The 22,192-nt window shown below is 38.8% G+C and overlaps 2 protein-coding genes across 6 annotated transcripts in view; one reads left to right on the top strand and one right to left on the bottom strand.

The window, feature by feature from the left end:
• WDR89 (WD repeat domain 89) overlaps positions 1-21,537 on the top strand; it is a 35,698-nt gene extending 14,161 nt beyond the window's left edge. For 2 of the 5 annotated variants that reach the window (XM_042943453.1, XM_042943454.1), the window contains exon 2: positions 19,795-21,537. In XM_042943453.1, the coding sequence (XP_042799387.1) occupies positions 19,827-20,990 (1,164 nt within the window). In that variant the 5' untranslated portion in view covers positions 19,795-19,826 and the 3' untranslated portion in view covers positions 20,991-21,537. Of the gene's footprint in view, positions 1-4,184; positions 4,426-9,512; positions 9,859-10,271; positions 10,292-19,794 lie in introns of those variants that run through there. The other 3 variants (XM_042943452.1, XM_042943451.1, XM_042943455.1) reach the window with 3 other exon arrangements.
• LOC122221351 (60S ribosomal protein L32-like) lies at positions 14,708-15,103 on the bottom strand (the record flags this gene model as incomplete). Its single annotated transcript, XM_042940642.1, has 1 exon — positions 14,708-15,103. A coding segment is annotated over one exon (393 nt), but the record flags the coding sequence as incomplete, so codon positions are not given.
• Positions 21,538-22,192: the final 655 nt, after the last annotated feature.

The raw sequence follows: 22,192 nt of genomic DNA, 5'->3' as shown, positions 1-22,192 counted from the left end.
ACTCCAAAGCCATCTTCTAGAACTATGTCATTACTGCAAAAAACCTGGCCATTGGAAAACAGAGTGCTAGAAATGGACTCAGGAGCTACACTATCAGTAGCTACACTGAAAGAGTACACTACAATTAAAGAGTCTTCCTCTAAAATATGTATGCTCACCCAGGGGGCGCCTGGGTGGCTCAGTTGGTTAAGCGTCTGACTTCGGCGCAGGTCATGATCTCACGGTTCATGAGTTCAAGCCCTGCATCAGGCTCTGTGCTGACAGCTCGGAGCCTGGAGCCTGCTTCAGATTCAGAGCTAGCCCCTTCCCTAGCTCACGCTTGCTCTCTCTCTCTCTGTCAAAAATAAACTTAAGAAAAATCAAAATAAATAAAATATGTATGCTCAGTGAGGGTCTTTTGTTTTTTTACTTTTTTTAACATTTATTCATTTTTTTGAGAGTCAGAGACAGTGCAAGCAGGGGAGGGGCAGAGAGAGAGGGAGACACGGAATCTGAAGCAGGCTCCAGGCTCTGAGCTGTTAGCACACAGCCTGAATCGGGACTCGAACCCATGAACCGTGAAGTCATGACCTGAACTGAAGTCAGACGCTTAACCAACTGAGCCACACACGTGCCCCAGATAGTGGGGGTCTTAAATAAACCACAACGTGTGCCTATTTCTAAGCCCATATGTTTTTGTCTGGGACTTGGGCAAGTTGAGCTACCCATTTCTCCTCAATGATTTAGTTCCCACACATTAGAAGGAGATTTCCTGGAGAAATCTAATGTTGCCATTTTTTTCTCTCAAAAGGGAAATAACCATTGAGTTTGAATCCCAATAGTTAGGAAAATTCAATCCTCTTTGCCCTTCCTTGCACTCTACAAGCCAAGGAAGTCTAAACTTCAAACTCATCCCTGCTGTTAAACCTGGTAACCCCCACTTTTTGGGCAAAATCATTAACAGATGCAGGCAGAGTTCATATTGCCCCTCCCATTAAGATCCAGATTGACCCCTCAAAAAACTCTCCCAACAAAAAAAACCAATATCCTATAAATAAAGCTTACAGGGCATAAGGCTTATTACAGAGGCTAAGTCTCAAGGACTCGTTATCCTTTGCACTAGTCCTCGTAATACCCTATTTTGCCTGCAAAAAATCGAGTGGCTGAGGATGGAGATTTGTCTAAAACCTAGGGCAATAAATAACATTCTAAGTCCCTGCCTCCCCGTCATCCTTAATCTCCACATGCTATTGGTATCCATTCCTACTGGAAGCATTTTTTTTTCTTTTAACTTTGATTGACTTATGCAATGGATTTTAAAAGATCCTTGTTGGTAGGGATAATTAATATCTTTTTGCCTTTACCTGGGAAGGATAACTGTATTCCTAGACAGTCATGCCTCAGGGCTTCACTGAGAGTCTATCTTCTCACGAGTTTTAGAAGCTGACTTAAATGACAAAATTCTCTGGAGGCTCCATTACTACAATATGTGGATGATTTGCTTTTTTGCTTGCCCTTCCAATGCTCCTCACAAAAAGAGAGTGTTTACATGTTGAAAATCTTAGCCATTGAAGGACATAGGGTCTCAAAGGAAAAATTACAATTTTTCCAAACTGAGGTTTGATATTTAGGACATTTAATCTCATAACAGGGACTGTACCTAGTTTAAAGGTTTCAAGACATTTTCAACTTTCCAAAACCTAAAGGCAAATGTCACTTACAGGTTTTTTTTGGGCTAGCTGGTTATTGTCATAATTGGACCCCAAATTTCTCCTTGTTGGTTCATTAAGGAGTATTCCACATATACCCCATTGTTTGGGATGACCAAGATAGTTTGATCTTTAAGACCTTGAAGGAAAGCTTAATAAATCCCCCTGCCCTTGGATACACAAATTATCAGCTACCCTCTTTCCTTTTTGTATATGAGAGAGAAGGGAATGCCCTTAAAGTACTTACCCAAAAACGCAGGGGCTATCACTGACATCTGAGTTACTGCACCCAAAAATTAGATTCATTTCCCTGAAGACACCCACCACACCTTACTTACCTACTACTGCCGCTTTAGTTAAAGCTACCAAAGAGATAGTTATGGGATCCTCTTTGACCATCTTTGTACCCTGGTCTGTCAGGACACTCTCACATTCACACCACACTTAACACGTTTCAGCAAACTATCTCACCTCCTGTGAAATCCTCATATGCACTGTCCCCCATATCACTCTTGTTCAAAAAGCAGAAGTTTTAAATTTCAATTAACAAGTTTTTCTTTTCTAGGACATGCTTTTTGTATTCTAAGAAATCTCCACCGATCCTATGGTCATAGGTTCCCTATTTTTTTCCTTGGAATTCTGTAGTTCTTGCTCTCATGTTTACATCTATGATCAATTTTGAGTCAATTTCTTATTCTGACTTCTCCTTTGTCTGGTATTAAGAAGCCACTGTAGCTTTCCTTTTATTAATGTTTGCATGGTATATCCTTTTCTATCCATATACTTTTAATCTGCTTTATATTTAAAATACTTTTCCTTTGGACAGCATATGGTTGGGTCTTGCCTCTTTCCCCCCTCCACAAACCTGAGAATCTCTGCCTTTCAATTGAGATGTTCAGATCATTTATATTTAATGTAATTGCTGATATGGTTGGATTTAAATCTACCATCTTGCTAGTTGTTTCTAGATTTTTTTATTTTTCTCTTTAGTTCTTTGTTCCTTTTTTCTTCTTTCTTGCTGTCTTTTGGATTAAGTGTTTTTATAATTACATTTTATCTCTACTATTAGTTTGCTAATTTTACCTGTTTTTTCCTTTAGTTGTTGCTCTAGGGTTTACAATGCACTTCTTTAACTTGTGTAAAGTCTACCTTCAAATAATATATAATATCATATATATAATATGATAGTTATATATATAATATAATATGATGTCATATGTGTTATATAATATATATAATAATGTACTTCTTTAACTTCTATAAAGTCTGCCTTTAGATAATGTGATAACAAATTGTGGTGTAAGAACATATATTGCAGCATATGTTTCCATTTCTTCCCTCCCGTCCTCTTACTAATGCTGTCATGTATTTGACTTTTAATAACACTCTAATATGTTGTTACTATTTTTTGCTTTAAACAGCCAATTGTTTTTTAAGGAGATTTTTAAAAGAAGAACAGGGTCTTAAATTTACCCTCATATTTACCATTCTCAGTTCTCTTTATTCCTTCATGTCAATCTAGATTTCCAGTACTTGTCTGGCTGAATAACTTTCTTTAACATTTCTTATTTTGCACACTACTGGCAATGATTCCTCTCAGCTTTTTTCTGATTGTTTTTCTTTTAGCCTTTTTTTTTTTTTTTTTTGGAAAGGTATTTTTGCTGGGTATAGAGCTTTGTGTTGACAAATTTTCCTTTTCTTTGAATGCTTTAAAAATGTCATTCTTTGTCCACTGACTCCCATAGTTTTTTTATATCTCTTAGCAGTCACTTCAAATTTCCCTCTTCCCCCAGCCCCTGGCAACCGTTAATCTTTTTGATGTACAAGTTTGCCTCTTCTAGACATTTCATATAAATGGAATCATACAATATGTGGTCTTTTGTGTTAAATATATGGTCTTAGCATAATGTTTTCAAGGTTTATCCATGTTGTAACATTTAGCAGGACTTCATTTCTTTTTATGGCAGAATAATGTTCCATTGCATGGGTATGCCATATATTGTTTATTCACTCATCCATCAATAAACACTTGGGTTGTTTTTTGCTATTATGAATAGTGCTACTGTGAACAATCGTATACAAATATTTGCATGAACATATGTTGAACTTTATGAGAAACTACCAAACTTTTTCACAGGCTGCTACATTTCACATTCCCACTGATATTGTATAAGGGTTCCAATTGCTTCACATTCTCACCATCATTTATTGTTTTTTGTTTGTTTTGTTTTTAATAGCCAATTCATGATCATTTTAAAGTCCATTATTTGGGTGATCTCCATGTCTTTTCTAGTCATTGCCTTATTTCTTGACAATTTGTTTTTTTTTTTGCTTGTGTGCGTCTCTTTTTTTTACTTTTTTTTTTTTAATTGAATTCTGGGTATTGTATGTAGAAGAATAGTAGATACTGAGGTAAAAAATATTTATTCCTGGAAGTGGACACATCTCTGCTTCTATCAGACTGTTAGTGTTAAGGATTGAATAGTCTAATCAGTAGGTGAGCTGGCTTAGGTTTTGTTGTTGCTATGGTTACCTTTAGTACACTACAGACTTGAAATTCTTCAGCGGTGGGCTGTTAATATCTTGTGCTTAGTATTGCGCCTGGTATGCTGAAGAGTTTTCCTCATTGTTCCTCCTCCACTGTCAACTTTTAGCAGGCCCTGCTTACCTATGCCAAATAAGGGATTTCATGACACTGTCTTCTTCCTCTTTCAGCCACTGATGCTTTTCACTCAAGGTGAGAATCATGGTGGAAGCAGGGGGTCATTCTCCTCCATGATGGTTTGTTTGTTTTTCAAATGCATATATCTGTGCATAATCACCACCCACAAAGTTCTCCTGTTGTCCTTCCCAGTCCGTATCCCCCTCAAAAGATAACCAGTATTGTGATTTCTACCATTTTAGACTTGTTTTGCCTGTTTTTAAATTCTGTGTAAGTGAAATTATAATAGTATCCTTCTGTTTCAGGCTTCTGTCACTAAACAGTTCTGAGATTCTTCCATTATCGTCGCATGTACCAGTAGTATATGGTTTTTTATTGCCATGTAGAATTCCAGTGTATTAGTATACCACAGTCGATCAGTAAAGACTATTTAAGCAATTGGATACTTGTCTAATTATCTAATTAACCATCTTGTAATTTTCTTAAAAACTTGTAATTACCCTAAAAGTAACATGCCAACGTTGGCCTTGTTGCTAAGGCCAGAAACCTAAGAATCACCCATCTTTGTCACCTCTCCCCATACCCTACTTGCAGTCTAATCAGGAAATTCTGTTTATTCCTCTTTCATAATTGTGGCCTGTATCCAGCCATTTCTCTCTTTTATATCTGCTGCCCAGAATTTTGCACAAACCTTTCACTTACTTCCATTCTTCCCCCAAGGTCTATGCTCTAGGCAGCAGCCAGAGGAATCCCTCCACAAACGTCTCTCACTTGCTCTCACCTGGCTTTCCTTCTCACTTAAGAATAAAATATACGGGCGCCTGGGTGGCTCCTTCAGTTAAGCATCTGATTTCGGCTCGGGTCATGACCTCACAGTTCATGAGGTGAAGCCCTGCGTTGGGCTCTGTGCTGACAGCTCAGAGTCTGGAGCCTGCTTCAGATTCTCCCCAACCCCCCACCCCCACCTCTCTCTCTCTCTCAAAATAAATAAACGTTAAAAATAAAAAAATAAAATTGAAATTTCTGACCGTGGCCCTCCAAAGCCCTTATTTGTCTCCAGCTACCTCTTTAACCTTATTTCCTGTACCACTTTCCTTCTCTGACTCATCTTCAGCTGCTGTGGACCACTTGCTGTTTCTCTCTGCCCAGGAGGCTTTTAGCCCACACCCTCATTTCCTTCTGGTCTCAGCTGAAATGTCACCTCATGGGAGAGATTTTCCTTTATTTATTTTTTGAAGTTTATTTATTTATTTTGAGCGGGGGATGAACAGGGGAAGGGCAGAGAGAGAGAGAATCCCAAACAGGCTCTGTGCTGTCAGTGCAGAGCCTGAAGCGCCAGGGCCCAGTCTCACTAAGTGTGAGATCGTGACCTGGGCTGAAACCAAGAGTCAGACCCTTGACTGACTGGGCCACCCAGACACCCCGAGATTTTCCTTTAATGACTGAATCCAAAAGGCTTGTCCTGCCTCATTTTCCTGGCCTTAACCAGTATTATTTTTCATACCACTTTGACTTTTCATTATTATAATTAGTTATTTGTCTAATAGCTGTCTGTCACCCCACTGGCCTCAATGAAAGCTAGGACTTTGCCTGTGTTCTTTGCTGAATCCAGTGTGTTCTAGGCCTGTCATTCCCGTCCTTCAAGATTTGGTTTTGAATTATTGAAAAGGGTCATTCTTTAGGACTTCTGAGTAGATTTAATGTTGATATTGCTTATCAATTTCTAACTATAACATAATATGCAAGTGGCTGGTTCTTCGATGTTAACATCATTCTGTTATGGCCTATAGGCATTGGTTCTTTTTATCCCCCACCTTTTTTTGCAGTTATTAAAGAGAATGCATTTGCTTAATTTTTAAAAACGTCTATTCAGACTTATAAAAAGAAGTAGTAAACATATAGTACCGACTCAAAATTTTGGATTATTCCACACTGCTACTAACTGTTCCAAATTAAGACATCTGGTGACTGGGGAAGTTTGGTTTCTGTCTCTATTTGGTTAACCAGCTGGTTGTTCTGGAAAGGCAAACACAGTTAATTGTTCTTGTTGAAAGAAGCAGGGCGTTCATAGATTTACTTCAAAGCGTGACTTTTCGGTGGAAGATTTACTTGAGAAATTAGACAGGGCAGGATGTTACTGAGAAAAATGTCTTTGTTTTTAAAAAGATACTTGAATGTTATATCTGGAACTTGATACTTGAATGTTGTATCCCCGACTGCATGAGAAAGTGTGTGTGTCATTCCCTCCTCCCCCTCCCCCTTTTCCTTGGTAACAGATTCCTGCACTTTAAAAACTCTGCTTTCCCTACGAATTTTAGTGTATTTAATGCATGAGATGCCATATGTTGTTGCAGCCAGTATCTTTGAACATTCCTGCGAATAAGAATAGCATATTCAGACTCACTAAGCAGGATTAATTTACAAAGACATTTAGTCTCAGTCATTAATGAATATGATATTTAAAATTACATCGAAGTTGTAGCAGATGTCAGTTTAGCATACCTTCCACTCAATATTCAGCACTTCTTCCCAATTGAAAACAAATGGCTCTTTGGCAAATTGTTTCAAAGCCAGTTCTGTGTTAGTTTAAAATACACACACAAATTTGTCTAAATTTTTGACATCAACGTTTTCTGAGAGATGTTCTGCTGAAGTTAAACCAATGCATACTTTTTATCCCAAGGTATTGTTTCCTCTAAGACATACTGGTACTGAATAGGAGTGACTGTTACTATTTCACTCTTCCTGGTTTTTCTGAAATAAATATTAATAACCAGCTTCCTAAGTTTTACTTGTGCAGTTTTGCTTCAGATAGGCTGACATTAGATATGCTTGATAACTAATAAGCTTCTTTAATATCCAGCATAGAGATTTTTGTGGCTCCCATTAGATTTTTCATGTTTGCCATTAATACATGACAGTAGTAGCTACTCCTTCCAAGTGCTCTATTAATATAGTCTGCCCCCTTTTTAAAAAATAACTATGATATATGCTTACTATGCAGCTAACATCATCTACCCATATTGTTTTTAAGTTTATTTATTTTGAGAGAGAGGGAGCATGTGTGCACACACGCACTAGTGGGGCAAGAGCAGAGAGAGGGGCAGAGCCAGCACAGAGCCTGACATGTGGCCCAAACCCACGAACCATGAAATCATGACCTAAGCCAAAGTCAGGAGGTAGACACTTAACCAACTGAGTCACCCAGCCGCCTCCACCCTTATTTTTTAAAAATATGATATGTACTTGGGATGCCTGGCTGGCTCAGTTGGTAAAGCATGTGACTCTTAGAGTTGTGCGTTCAAGCCCCACACTGGGCATAGAAATTACTAAATAAATAAATAAAATCTGATGTATACTTATTATACATACGTCTATGAATAATGCACATATATGTATAATGTTACATATCTGTAGTTGTGCCTTAGTATAGGGGAAGTATAATATAGGAGTTAATACTGTGGGCTCTGGAACAAGAATGCTTGAGTTCAGAAACCAGCCTTACTGTATATTAGTTGTTCATTATTAAAAATTTTAGCAATATATGGGGTGCCTGGGTTGCTCAGTTGGTTGAGCGACCGACTTTGGCTCAGGTCATGATCTCACAGTTTGTGAGTTTGAGCCCCGTGTCAAGCCCTGTGCTGACAGCTCAGAGTTTGGAGCCTGCTTCGGATTCTGTGTCTCCCTCTGTCTTTGCCCCTCCCCTACTTGTGCTCTGTCTCAGTCTCTCTCTCAAAAATAAATGAACATTAAAAAAAAAATTTAGCAATATAGAAAAATACTAGAAAGACAACACACACCCCCATGTGTGTGCACGTGTACACATATGCACTCCAGATATTTGAAATACATTTTACGAACGTCATTCTGGAGATCTTTCTGCACATATATACAGATAGAGTGAGCAGAAATGTGCATAGGAATGATTTTATTTAAATGGGATGGTATATTATACATTTTCTCTAAGCAGTATTACATTTAATTTGGATTTAATAAAAAATAAATAAAATGTAAGTGCTGAAGGTCTGGTGTTTCTTTAGTATAAGAAATTAATTGCCCTTTTATTTTTAAGTTTATTTATTTTGAGAGAGAGAGAATCCCAAGCAGGCTCTGTGTTGTCAGCATGAGCCCAATGTGGGGCTCAGTCTCATAAATCACGAGATCATGACCTGAGCCGAAATCAGGAGTCGGTCGCTTAACCGACTGAGCCACCCAGGCGCCCTCCCCCCCACTTTGGATTTAACCTAAAGAAAATGTAAATAGTATTATGAGGTTGGGGTCATTTTGTTTTTCAGTTTTTTAAACTATATGTTTCAGATATCTACACGACTGATGGATATACTCAGACGTAGGTTTTTCTGGTGAGCAGGTAGCCTTTCATGTGATGACTGGAGGGCTCAGACCCTTTCATTTTATGGCTCAACCAGAGGGCTCTGAAGTCCTCTGCATCCAGCCAGCAGTTAGGTGAAGAGAAGGTGAAGACACACCACTTCCGGATCACCTGGCCCAAACATGACATGATGTATTTCCACTTGCAAAAACTAGTCACTGAGACTGAGGCAAACCTTGGGGGCCCTGGTCTCTGTTTTCTCTTCTGAGATCCGTACCAAGTCCTAGGTATATCCCACTCCTGTGAGCTGCTTCTCATTTCCCACAAGTAGCATAGACTTTAGAAATACAGTAAACCCTAGCAGCCCTCTTTGCTGAGCTCCTGCGGTTTAGTAAGTAAGGGTATTTACTTCTTAGTTGCCTACCTTCTTCCTCAGTTGACTTCTTTCCAAATCTGGGGGTGTTAGATTTTATTTTTTATATTTTTATAATGAAAAGAGAGACCTGACTGGGGGAGAGGTTGGTGGTGGCCTTCATGACTGGCCTGAGTTATCTCAGGTCTGGAATTGAGATTGACGTAAGAGCTTTTTGGCATAGCAACATTCCTAGCACGTATGTATGCAAAATCCTTTCTTATCCCTCCCAACGTCCATGATGTGTATCAAGAACATTTTTAAAAAGTGTTTTTTGAATAAGATTAGGTTTCTAGAAGAGTTGCAAAGATACTACAGTTTCTATATACCCTTCACCCTAATGTTAATGTCTCCAAACCAAATTTGGTAACATTTACCCAAACTAAGAAATTAACACTGGTACAATACTATTGACTAAACTATACAGTTTGTTTGGATTTCACCAGCTTTTCCACTAATATCCTTTTTCTGGTCAGTCCAGTCAAGGATACCACATCCACATTTAGTTGCCAAACCTCCTTAGTCTCCTCCGGCCTGTGACAGTCTCTCAGATCTTGCTTATTTTTCATGACCTTGAAACTTTTGAAGAGTACCAACCAGGTGTTTGTAGGATATCCCTGAATGTAGGTTTGTGTGATGTTTTCTCATGATTACGCCGCCGGGGTGATGGATTTGGGGGAAGAATACCACAGAAGCGAAGGATCTTTCCCATCATGTCACACCAGGGGGCATGTGACATCAACACGATTTAACCTTCATCAGTTGGGTAAGGTGATATCTTCCAGGTTCCTCTACTTAAAGTTACTGTTTTTTACTCTTTTCATACTCTATTCTTTGAAGCAAGTAATTAAGACTAGTCTGTACTGGAGGGGAGGAGAATTAAGCTCCACCTCCTGGAGGAGGTATATCTCCTTAAATTACTTAGAATTCTTCCCTTGTTTTTTAAAAAAATTTTTTTAACGTTTTATTCATTTTTGAGACAGGGAGAGACAGAGCATGAACAGGGGAAGGAGCATGAACAGAGACATGAGAGACAGGGAGAGACAGAGCATGAACAGAGAGAGAGGGAGACACAGAATCTGAAACAGGCTCCAGGCTCTGAGCTGTCAGCACAGAGCCCGACGCGGGGCTCGAACTCATCGGACCGCAAGATCATGACCTGAGCCGAAGTCGGACGCTTAACTGACTGAGCCACCCAGGTGCCCCTCTTCCCTTGTTTATTTACTTATATAGGCATTTATTTTTATCTGTATGGATTCATGAGTATTTGATTCTTGAGATTATAATCCAATGTAACTGTTATTTTGCTGTTCAAATTAGTCTAGTGTGACCAGTGGAAGACCTTGGCTCTTAGCCTTATTTATTTATTTATTTATTTATTTATTTACTTACTTACTTACTTACTTATGTATTTAGCACTACTTTACTTTCTGGCATTATTTGATGCTCTCTGCTGATCTTGAATTTTCCCTGCCCCAGACCTAGAATCAGCCATTTGTTCAAGGAGCTCAAAGGGTATTTTTAATAGGTTAGATCTTAAGCTTTTCTGACTAGTACCTAACTAAAAGATAAACTTATAGCAGTGAAACTGTATTGTCTTATAAAACATGTTGAAGTTTATTTGCTCTTTACAAGTGTATTTTTCATTATAAGATGAAAAATAAAATCTTAAAAAGCACCAGCTCAGTTTGATGTTAGTAGTTTATTCAGATTTGAGAATTATTTGTTTGATACTAGTGTTCATGAAATTTTGCATATTGATTCATTTTTTTAAAAAGGTTAATATAAAAGTAACTGAGACTGCTTACCTATTTTAAAAGCTTTAAGAATTATACATTTTTAAAATTTGAATGTAAAATGAAATAAAATGAATGCAAAGCACATGAAAGTTCATTAGAAGAAAGGAAATTAACATTTGTTGCTTATTTTCTTAATGCCAAGAATTGTGCCCCCTAATACTTCTGCGTTCCTGTATTCTGCGATTACCCCTGTTCTTATACTATATTGTAATTGTTTACTGTTCAGTCTCCTAACTTCTTAAAGACAGCAAATATGTTTTTGATCTGAATCTCCAGCATTTAGCATAGTACTTAGCCATAATAGTACTCAATATTGAGAGTGTCCATTTTTATCTCCACTTTATTTTTTTTAATTTATTTAAGTGATCTCTGTATCCAACATTAGGCTTGAACTTACGACCCCAAGATCAAGAGCTGCATGCTCTTCTGACAGCCAGCCAAGCACTGCTTTATCCCTACTTAAAGATGGGGAAGCTGAGGCTTAGAGAGTTCGGGTAATTTGTACTATGATGACTTTGCTAGTTTGTGGCAGAACAAGAGGATGAAATTAGGATGTTTGATTTCTTTTTTTATTTTATTTTTTTTAAGTTTGTTTATTTGGAGAGTGAGAGAGACAGGTGGGGACAGAGAGGGAGGGACGGAGGAAGGGAGAGAGAGAGAGAGAGAGAGACAGAGAGAGAGAGAGAGAAAGAGAATTCCAAGCAGGCTCTGCACTAACAGTGCAGTGATGCAGGGCTCGAACCCATGAACTGTGAGATTATTACCTGAGCTGAAACCAAGAATTGAATGCTTAACCGACTGAGCCACTGGGTGCCCCTGATTCTTTTTTTTTTTTTTTTTTCCCTTCTAATTTTTAATTTTTTTTTTTTTTTTTTTTTTTTTTGAGAGAGAGGGATAGAGAATCTGAAGCAGGCTCTGTGCTCAGCGGGGCTTGGTTTCATGACTGTGAAATCATGACCTGAGCTGAAATCAAAAGTCAGACGCTTAGCTAACTGAGCCACCCAGGCACCCCAAAATGTTTAATTCTTTTTTTTTTAATATTTATTTATTTAAGGGGGGGGCGGGGGAGGGGCAGAGAGAGAGAGGTAGACACAGAATCTGAAGCAGGCTCCAGGCTCTGAGCTGTCCGCACAGAGCCTGACGTGGGACTCGAACTCATGAGCTGTGAGATCATGACCTGAGCCGAAGTCAGATGCTTAACTGACTGAGCCCCCCAGGATGTTTAATTCTTAAGCCTATTGCTTTTTCTATTGTACCACACTCACAGTTTTTTGATAAGCTGAAAATCACTGCATTATTTTCAAATTGATAATCTCTGAAAGTATTCAGAAGAAACTGGCAATATTTGTTGCCTCCAGGGAGAGGAAAGGGGCTTGAGGACAAGCCAAGACATTAGTTTTGGAACATTTGAATTTTAAACCATATGATTATTTTAGATATTAAAAAATATAAATACATTTAAAAAATATACGGAAACTTACCAGATGGAGTTTTACATTGTTTTTAAACATTGTATCATTTCAATGGTTGTTTTTTTATTTTGTAGAGCAAATATAGATTTGCTTTATATTAATGGTAGGATCCCTGATTCTAAAGATATCTTTTATAGAGTCTTCTGGGAAGTTTTTTGTGTATTTTATTTTTTCCCTTTATTTTTGGACAAGAAATTTGAAAGGTGGGGTGTGGGAGAGGATAGATGTTTTAAAGGGAACAGAAGATCAAAGTCCCTCTGTTCGGTGTGAATGAAATTTGACTTCTTAAAATTTCCTTTATAGGAAATCTTATAAAATCTTCCTTTATAGGAGCCTCTTCCGTTAAGTGAGTACTCGGTGATACACCCAAGACTTTATTTGATTATATTTAATTAGTTAGAGTGGTTCCGGCTGCATTAATAAAAACTTTGCTACAAACTGACTTAAATAGAAAATGTAGAATCTCATTAACATGGACTAATGGAAGAAAAGTTCTTCCCATCAGTTGAATTGGGTCCACTTTAGAATTAGTGTTGCACGTCTGAACAAATTATAGTTGGAAGGAGAATACTGAATAGATTGGCAAGAATATAAGTTTCTGAACCAATTACTGGTTTAAAAGGATAGAATTACTGTGATTGGTTTAGGCTAATCAGGATCTGCCCCTGGAGCTAGGGTCAAGTCTTCAAACCATGTTGATGCCACATGGAGGAGGGAGAGAAGGATGAGTTGGAGAGGTTCCATCATACTGTCCACTAGAGCTCCTTAACTGCCTTTCAAATAATATATGATGTATAAGGGACCCTCCAATCCTAATCACAACTTTTGAGGAATGTAATTGTTCGTGCTGGCTGATGGGTGCATATTCTCTACTCCATACAAATTCCATAATAAAAAGTTTAAAAAGAAAGAAAAGGGGGACACACAAAAATAATGAGTAAGTGATGGTTGCTTATTGTATTATTTTTCCAGGCCAGTATGTGTTTTTTTAATCCTCCTGCTCCCTTTCTTTCTCCGCTGCTTATATGTGGAGTTAACATGTAATTCCCCCTCTCAAAGGCTAATAGGCATGTTCCTTAATTATAGTTGACATTAATGCTTCAGTACTTTCATTGAAGAGCAACAGCATAGTATTAGAGTGAGCACAGGTTCTCAGGTTTTTGAAGTTACAACTTGGGTTTCGAACCAAACTCCCCCCACATCCTCACCTTAGCGGCTGTGAGAGCATTGACAAGTACTCAGTCCCTCGGAGCTTCAATTTCCTCTGTAAAATGGGGATAATGAGTTCCTGGGTGGCTCAGCTGCTTAAGCATCCGACTTCGGCTCAGGCCATGATTTTCATGGTTCGTGAGCTGGAGCCTCGCCATCGGGCTCTCTGCTGACAGCACAGAGCCCGCTTCAGGTCCTCTGTCTCCCTCCCTCAAAAATAAGTAAACATTTTTAAAAAATGAGGATAATAATCCCTATCCTGTAAGGTTAAATGATTATGATTAAAAAAAAGCAAAAAACTAGTAAGTCGGTAGCACATAGCCCAGCATTCGTTGAACTCCAGTTATGATTATTTTCTTCTCTGTGAGGCTCAGTTATCCTTGCCTAATTTGATAAATGCGGTATAGCATTATTGTAGTTAAATTGTAAGTGTAGATTATGAACTTATTAATGCCCATTCCTGAATGCCTTTTCCCCATTAAACTTTTCCCTACATTTGGGACATTTGCCGGACCTCTGCATCCCAGTCATCATAGCTAATTCCTTATAGTAAGTGGGCAATACTAAGTTTCAGCTGTGGGGAATTAAGTTTTTCTGACTCAAGTCTGATAAATTGTCTCAAAAGAAAACTAGTCTTATGTCCAACATATACTTCCCATACAACTGTTACTCTTCAGTAGTAAAAGTATAAAAGTATATATGCTTATGCTGTCACATCTTTCACGTATGGTGAACATTCATACCTGCAAGATAGAAATACATGTTTTTTTTTTTTTTTAATGTTTATTTATCTTGAGAGAGAGACAGCACAAGCCAAGCTGGGAGGACCAGAGAGAGAAAGAGAGAATCCCAAGCAGGCTCTGTGCTGTCAATGCGGAGCCTGATGCTGGGCTCAATCCCACGAACTGCAAGATCATGACCTGAGCCGAAATCAAGAGTTGGACGCTTAAACAACTGAGCCACCCAGGTGCCCCAGAAATATATGTATCTCTAAGGATACCTCCATTTCTGATTTCATGCAAAATAATATGCAGAAGACTTTTGGTATAGTGCCTTTCATAGTCAATAGTTTCTTTTCTTTCTTTTTTTTGTAGTTTTATGGTTTTATTAACACAAATATGACATGCACATAAGCTGTCTATTCATTTTCTTCGCTGCACAGTCTGGCATTGGGATTCGTGACTCTGATGGCCAGCTGGGCTGCTCTTTCCACAATGGCTTTATGGTTCTTGGAGGAGACCTTGTGAGCAGTCTCTGCACAGTAAGATTTATTGCACATCAGCAGCACCTCAAGGTCCTTGACATTGTGGACTAGGAACTTCCGGAAGCCACAGCGCAGCATGTGCTTTGTCTTCTTGTTGCTCCCGTAACCAACGTTGGGCATCAAGATCTGGCCCTTGAGTCTTCTGCGCACTCTATTGTCAATGCCTCTGGGTTTCCGCCGGTTGCGCTTGATTTTGACGTATCGGTCTGACTGGTGCCGGATGAGCTTCTTGGTCCTCTTTTTAGCAATCTTGGGCTTCACCAGAGGTTAAGGGCAGCCGTGATGCCAAGTTACAGATGGCTGCCACCCCGTAGTCAATAGTTTAAGAGATGTAAAATATATGTTATTTTCTTTTTTTGCTTTTTATTTAAGTGGAAAAGAAAGCTACTTCCTCTTCCATTATAGAAATATTTAAGCTAGGCTGTCCTTCAGATTTCATACTTAAACTCAGCCAGCTTAGAATAAGAGCAATACCTAGTTGCAGCTAGATATATTCGGGATGCACTTCATATACAGAAAGAACATTTTATTGGGTTTATTTTAATAGGAAATAAAGTGAAATAGTATTTCAATTGATTAAAGAACTTAAGAGGAATTCATACTTATGTTTAGGGATTTTGCTATTAAGTAAACATCTGTTAATTATCTCAGGACAATTTTTATTATTTTTTAATTTGAGAGAGAGAATCCCAAGAATCCCACAATCCTGGGATCATGACCTGAGCCGAAATCCAGGGTCGGACGCTCAACCGACTGAGCCACCCCAGTGCCCCTAAGGATAATTGTTGAGATAAGAGATTGGTCAGCACTTCCATCTAATGTGTTCCAAGATGGCAGTTCATCAAGAATTTAATATTCTCACCCCCTTAAAACTCATCCTGAGATGTTTGTTTTGGGTCATCTTTATAAACATCTTCCACCCTCTGCATCATATTCAGACATGAGAACTCTGTATCCCAGCGAGAACCACAACAGCAGTTTTGAGGTCCTGCCGTTTCCTGATCTGCACTAGGTGGTTCAAGATGACATATTAATAATTGTTCTACCTCCATTCTCAGCATCCTTAGGCCCATATTTAAATTGGCTATGATTGCTAGCTAACTGTAACAGGCAATCTTTGTAAAATGAAGAAAACTTCTTTTTAGCCATGCATAGCTTTAGACTTTACTTTGTATCTGTGAATGAATATAAGCTCTATAGTTTGAGATTGTTGTAAGATATACCTACCTTACCTCTAATATCTTTCTTCTTCCTTCTCCTCCCTCCCTCCCTTTTTCTTCCTTTCTTCCCCTCCCTTCCCTCTTCCTTCCTTCTTTCCTTCCTCCCTCCCTCCCTCCCTTCCTTCCTTCTATCCTTATTTGAACAGTGTATCATGTGGACAACCACTGTGATTATTATCATTGCTACAGTTTTAAAGTGTTAAGTTCGCTGTAGTATTTAATCTGGGGCCTGCTCTGCCTGTCCTATCAACCCCCAGAATCCGTTGAATTAAAGCCACACAGGGAAATTTTCCAATGTGAAACAGACTCTCCAGGCAATGTACTGGAGGGAAGGAGTACAGCACTACTGTTCTGCTTGAGAGCATGGTCATAGTCCTACAAATTACTGTTAGCTAAAAGGCATGATAAACTTGGTTATTTAAAATTCTCATCAACCTAGGACACCTGGGTGGCTCAGTTGGTTGAGCATCTGACTCATGATTTTGGCTTAGATCATGATCCCAGGGTCATGGGATTGAACCCTGTGTTGGGCTCTGTGCTGAGCATGGAGCCTGCTTAAAATTAAAATTCTCTCTCTCTCTCTCTCTCTCTCCCTTCCCCCTCTGCCTGTCTTCCCTGCTTGTGCACTCTGTCTCTCTCTAAAATAAGAAAAATAGCAGCGCTTGGGTGGCTCAGTCCATTGAGCAGCTAGCTGACTCTTGGTTTCAACTCAGGTCATGATCTCACAGTTTGTGGGTTTGAGCCCTGCATCAGGCTCTGTGCTGATAGCTCAGAGCCTGGAGCCTGCTTTGGATTCTGTGTTTCCCTCTCTCTCTCTCTCTCTGTCCCTCCCCTGCTCTCGTTCTGTCTCTCTCTCAAAAGTAAACATTAAGAAAGAAAGAAAGAAAGAAAGAAAGAAAGAAAGAAAGAAAGAGGAGGAAAGAAAAAAATAGCAATCTAGCGTGGTCATGAAGACCACAGTCCTTGGACAGAGTGCCTAGGTCCACATTCCAGCTCCACCATTTACAAGCTACTACAGCCTGAGAAGTACTTCTCCAGAATGTCGTACTGGGAACCCCTGTTGTATTGTTTCCTATTGTTGCTGTAACAGGTTACTACAAACTTGGTGGCTTGAAACAACACAAGTTTGTTATATTATAATTCCGGGGTTCAGAAACCCAAATTAGATTTCACTGGGTGAAAATGGTGGTGTTAGCCAGGGCTGCATTTCCATCTGGAGGCTCTAAAGGGGAACAATTCTTGGCCTTTTCTAGGTTCTAGAGGCCACCCATTAATTTTTTTGTAAATGTTTATTTATTTTGAGGGGGAGGAGAGAGCAGCAGTGGGGCAGAGACTCCCAGGCAGGTTCTGTACCGTCAGTGCAGAGCCCTACTCAGGGCGCCATCTCACAAACCGTGAGATCATGACCTGAGCTGAAACCAAGAGTTGGATGCTTAACTGAGTGAGCCAACCAGGCACCCTGAGTCCAGCCACTTCTTGACCTTCTTCACCCAAACCAGCAATGTATCTTTCTGTAGCTATAACATAGCAACACCTCTCTCTGATTCTCATCATGTTCTGCCTCCTCCATTTACTTTTTTTTGTTTTTAATTTTAGAGGGGGGTGGGAGAGAGGGGGAGAGAGAGAGAGAGAGAGAGAGAGAGAGAGAGAGAGAGAGAATGAATTTTAAGCAGGCTCCATGCTCAGCATGGAGCCCGACATGGGGCTTGATCCCACAACCCTGGAATCATTTCCTGAGCTGAAATCAAGAGTGGGACACTCAACCAGCTGGGCCACCCAGGTGGCTCCTTCTACTTTTAAGAACACTGGTGGGGAGCCTGAGTGGTTCAGGCGGTTAAGTGTCCAACTTTGGCTCAGGTCATGATCTCACAGTTTGTGGGTTTGAGCCCCACGTTGGGCTCTGTGCTGACAGCTCAGAGCCTGGAGCTGCTTCGGATTCTGTGTCTCCCTCTCCCTCTGCCCCTCCCCAGCTCATGCTCTGTCTCTCTCACTTAAAAATAAACATTAAAAAAAATTAAAAAAAAAAGAACACTAGTGATTACATTGGCTCCACCCAGCTAATCCAGAATAATCTCCCTATTATAAGATCAGCTATAAACACAACTCAGCACAGAAGCCAAATAATCCAAATAAAATGAGCAGAAGATCTGAATAGACATTTTTGCAAAGAAGACGTACAGATGGCAAATGAATACAGGAAATGATGCTCAACATCACTAATCACCGGGAAATGCAAATCAAAACCACAATGAGATATCACCTTACACCTGTCAGAATGGCTAGTCAAAAAGACATGAAATAACAAGTGTTGGTAAGGACGTGGAGAAAAAGAAACCCTCATTCACTTTTTTTTAAATTTATTTTTTAAATAGAGATAGTGTGTGCAGGCAGGGGAGAAGGGCAGAGAGACAGAGGGACAGAGAGAAGAGAGGTGAGAGGAGAGAGAGAATTTTAAGCAGGCTCCACACTCTGCACAGAGCCCAACTTGGGGCTTGATCCCAAAACCTGGGATCATGACCTGAGCCGAAATCAAGAGTCAGGCACTCAACCGACTGAATCACCCACGTGTCTCCCTCACGTACTATTATTGGTGGGAATGAAACTGGTGCAGCCACTGTACAAGACAGTATGGAGGTTCCTTTAAAAATGTAAAATAGGAATACCAAATGACCCAATAATTCTACTACTGGGTATTTACCCAAAGAAAATGAAAACATTCATTTAAAAAGATACGTGCTCCCCTGTGTTTGTTGCAGCATCATTTACAATACTACCGAGCTACAAAAAAGGGAATGAGATCTTGTCATTCATGACAACATGGATGGATCCAGAGGCTATTATGCTAAGTGAAATAGGTCCAACAGAGAAAGACAAATACCATATGATTTCACGTATATGTGGAATTTTAAAAACAAAAAGCAGAAACAGATCCATAAATACACAGAACAAACTGATGGTTGCCAGAGGGGAGCGGTGGAGAGAGGTAGGCAAAATGGATAGAGGGGAGTGGGAGATACAGGCTTCCACTTACGGAATGAGTAAGTGGCAGAGGTAAAAAAGCATGGGGAATATATATAGTCCGTGGTATTGTAACAATGTATGGTGACAGATGGTAGCTACACTTGGGGTGAGCATAAGATACAGACTTGTGAGTCACTGTGTTGTACACCTGAAATTAACATTTTGTGCCAATTATACTTCACTAATTTAAAAAAAAAGTTTTTTTTAAAGGTCAGCTGATTAGCTGCCTCAATTCCTCTTCGCCAGGAAACCTCTAACATTCACAGGTTCCAGGGATGAAGGGTTAGACATCTTTGGAGGACCACTTTTCTGCGTTCACAACTAGATTTAAATTCTAAAAGTTACATTAAGGCAGCTAGGGCCAGGAGAATATGACCCCAAAGTGGAGAATGCTGAGAATTATGAGTACGACCAATAATTGAGTTTAAGCTGAAAGGAACTGCTGAGCAACACATATATATGTTGTAAACTTCTCTTACTGGCATAACGTATATGTGGTAGATTCAGTATTCAAGACCGATTGAATCAGAAGGAGGCAACTAAGTTTTAGCCATATCATGGCAGGGAAAGATTAAAATATTAGAATAGATTTTATTTTTTGTTTTCTTTTGTTTTTTTTCTTTTTCTTTTGTTTCCCTAAAAGGGAAATGTTCTTGATTTAATTATAATTTTGAGAAGCTTTGGGTTTAATTTTAATTTTTTGTATTTTTCTTACAGATTTGTACTGCACTTTGAATGCTTCTCCTGACATGGAGAGGATTGAGGAACAATTCGCTAACCTGAACATTGTTAAACGCTCCTCGGGGACTACAGAGCCTACTTACCTGCTGGGCATAGATGCATCAAAAACCGTACAAGCAGAAAAAGAAAGCTTGATCGCTGTTTTATGTTCTAACGGATCAATCAGAATCTATGATAAAGAGAGGTTATACATACTCCGAGAATTTCATGGCTATCCTGGACTTCTCAATGGAGTCAAATTTGCAAATTCTTGTGACAATATATATTCATCATGTACTGACGGCACTGTAAAACGTTGGGATGCTCGATCAGCCAGTGAAAAACCTGTCCAGCTGTTCAAGGGTTACCCTTCCAATATTTTCATTAGTTTTGATATCAGCTGTAATGATCACGTCATTTGCGCTGGTACAGAAAAAGTTGATGATGATGCATTGCTGGTATTTTGGGATGCAAGAATTAATTCTCAGGATTTGTCTACTTCTAAAGACCCACTTGGAGCATATTCAGAGACACACAGTGATGACGTCACTCAAGTACGCTTCCATCCCAGCAATCCCAACATGGTGGTCTCCGGTTCAACTGATGGCCTGGTGAATGTATTTGATATTAGTATTGATAATGAAGAAGATGCACTGGTTACGACCTGTAACTCTGTTTCTTCCGTAAGCTGTGTTGGTTGGTCTGGGAAGGACTATAAACAGATTTATTGCATGACGCATGATGAAGGATTTTGTTGGTGGGATCTTAATCATCTGGATACTGATGAACCAATTACACGTTTGAACATCCAGGATGTCAGAGAAGTAATTAATGTGAAAGGAGGCATTTTGGACTATTTGGTTGGTGGCCTGTATCACGAAAAAATGGACAAATTGTTTGTTGTTGGGGGAACAAACACAGGAATTATTCACTTACTGAGCTGTACTACAGCAGGATTGATTCATGTGACCAGCCTTCGCGGAGGGCATGCTGCTACAGTCCGCTCTTTCTGTTGGAATATGCAGGATGATTCTTTGCTAACCGGAGGGGAAGATGCACAGTTGTTACTTTGGAAACGTGGAGCATTAGACAAGACATTTACAAAGAAAGACAGCATGAAAATAGCATCCTCTGTGTACCAGCGAGTTCGAGTTCACAGTAATGATTCTTACAAGAAAAGGAAGAAGCAGTGATGTGATGTTGGGAGCTTCCTTGAAAGGTTTTATAGTCGCAAGTAATTATCTTTGTGTTCTTACCTGTGATAGATCTGTTTAAAGCTCATATGTAAAAACAAGCCAGTTAGCAAACAATCCTGGAAAAACGCTGAAAATGGTTTAATTCAGGTCTTCATGTATTCTAAAATTATTTTTTTTAAAGCTGCCAGTTGAGTATATAATCAGTGAGTTGAAAGTAAAATTACATTCCTCATTTTTAAAACCCATCTGTTGAGTTAGTAAATGTTGGGTTTTAAGAAATAGCTTTGATAAGGACTTTTTAGAAGTAGATGGCTGATATGACTTTAAAAAATCAGGTGGTTTGAGCTATATTTTGTAAGCTCAGTTTTTTACATTTTAAATCATCTTCATTATTTATAAAACCAAATCAGACTGTTTTCTGTCAGAGCTCCTACTTAATACACATAGATTATGTTGGAGTATTTAAATGTAAATATTCTAATGATTCTAAATAGTACTAAGCTTTTTTAGAAATAAAGTGATTTGCATCTATTTAAAAATATATATTTAGTAAATATTTGCATCTATATTTTAAAATGGTTAAATAGTAAGCAGGTATTTCATTGAGGAAAAAGAAATTATCTTGCAAAATTCATTTTGAGTCCGTGAAAATACAACAATGAAAGTATAATAGCAGAATGACTTTTTTATTTCAAAGTAGTCTAGTATTTTGTGATAAAATTTTCTTTCATAGTGCTTTATCCATATTTTTAAACATAAGAGCCCATGGGGAGTGGGGGCCATGCAAGAGTTGGCTGCCAGAGCTTAAAGGGGGACACCACCATAATCTAATTTAAACGTGAATTTTTGTTTACTGCTAATTTTTTCATCCTTCTACGTATTTTTCCAAGGTATCCTAATAAAAAGTTGGTCACTCTAAAGGTTTAGTATGTTCTTACGTTTAATTAAAAATAAAAATACCTTTTTATAGATAAAAATATTTATAAAAATATTTTAGAACGTTTTTATCTTTTGAACTAAAAATATGCTTGAAAAATACAAGCATTACTTTAGAACCTTTTACATTTCTCTTTAAATGTTAATAATGACTTATCTCTGCAAGTAGCAGTGGTGGAACTTTTTATTCCATAGAACAATGCAACTTCTATTTAGGTATGATCTGGCTTAACTCACTTGAGACTGAACAATAGGCATAGTTA

This window comes from Panthera leo, chromosome B3 (genome assembly GCF_018350215.1).
Source record: "Panthera leo isolate Ple1 chromosome B3, P.leo_Ple1_pat1.1, whole genome shotgun sequence".
NCBI classification, from domain to species: domain Eukaryota; kingdom Metazoa; phylum Chordata; class Mammalia; order Carnivora; family Felidae; genus Panthera; species Panthera leo.
This window is presented reverse-complemented; position numbering and strand designations above follow the sequence as displayed.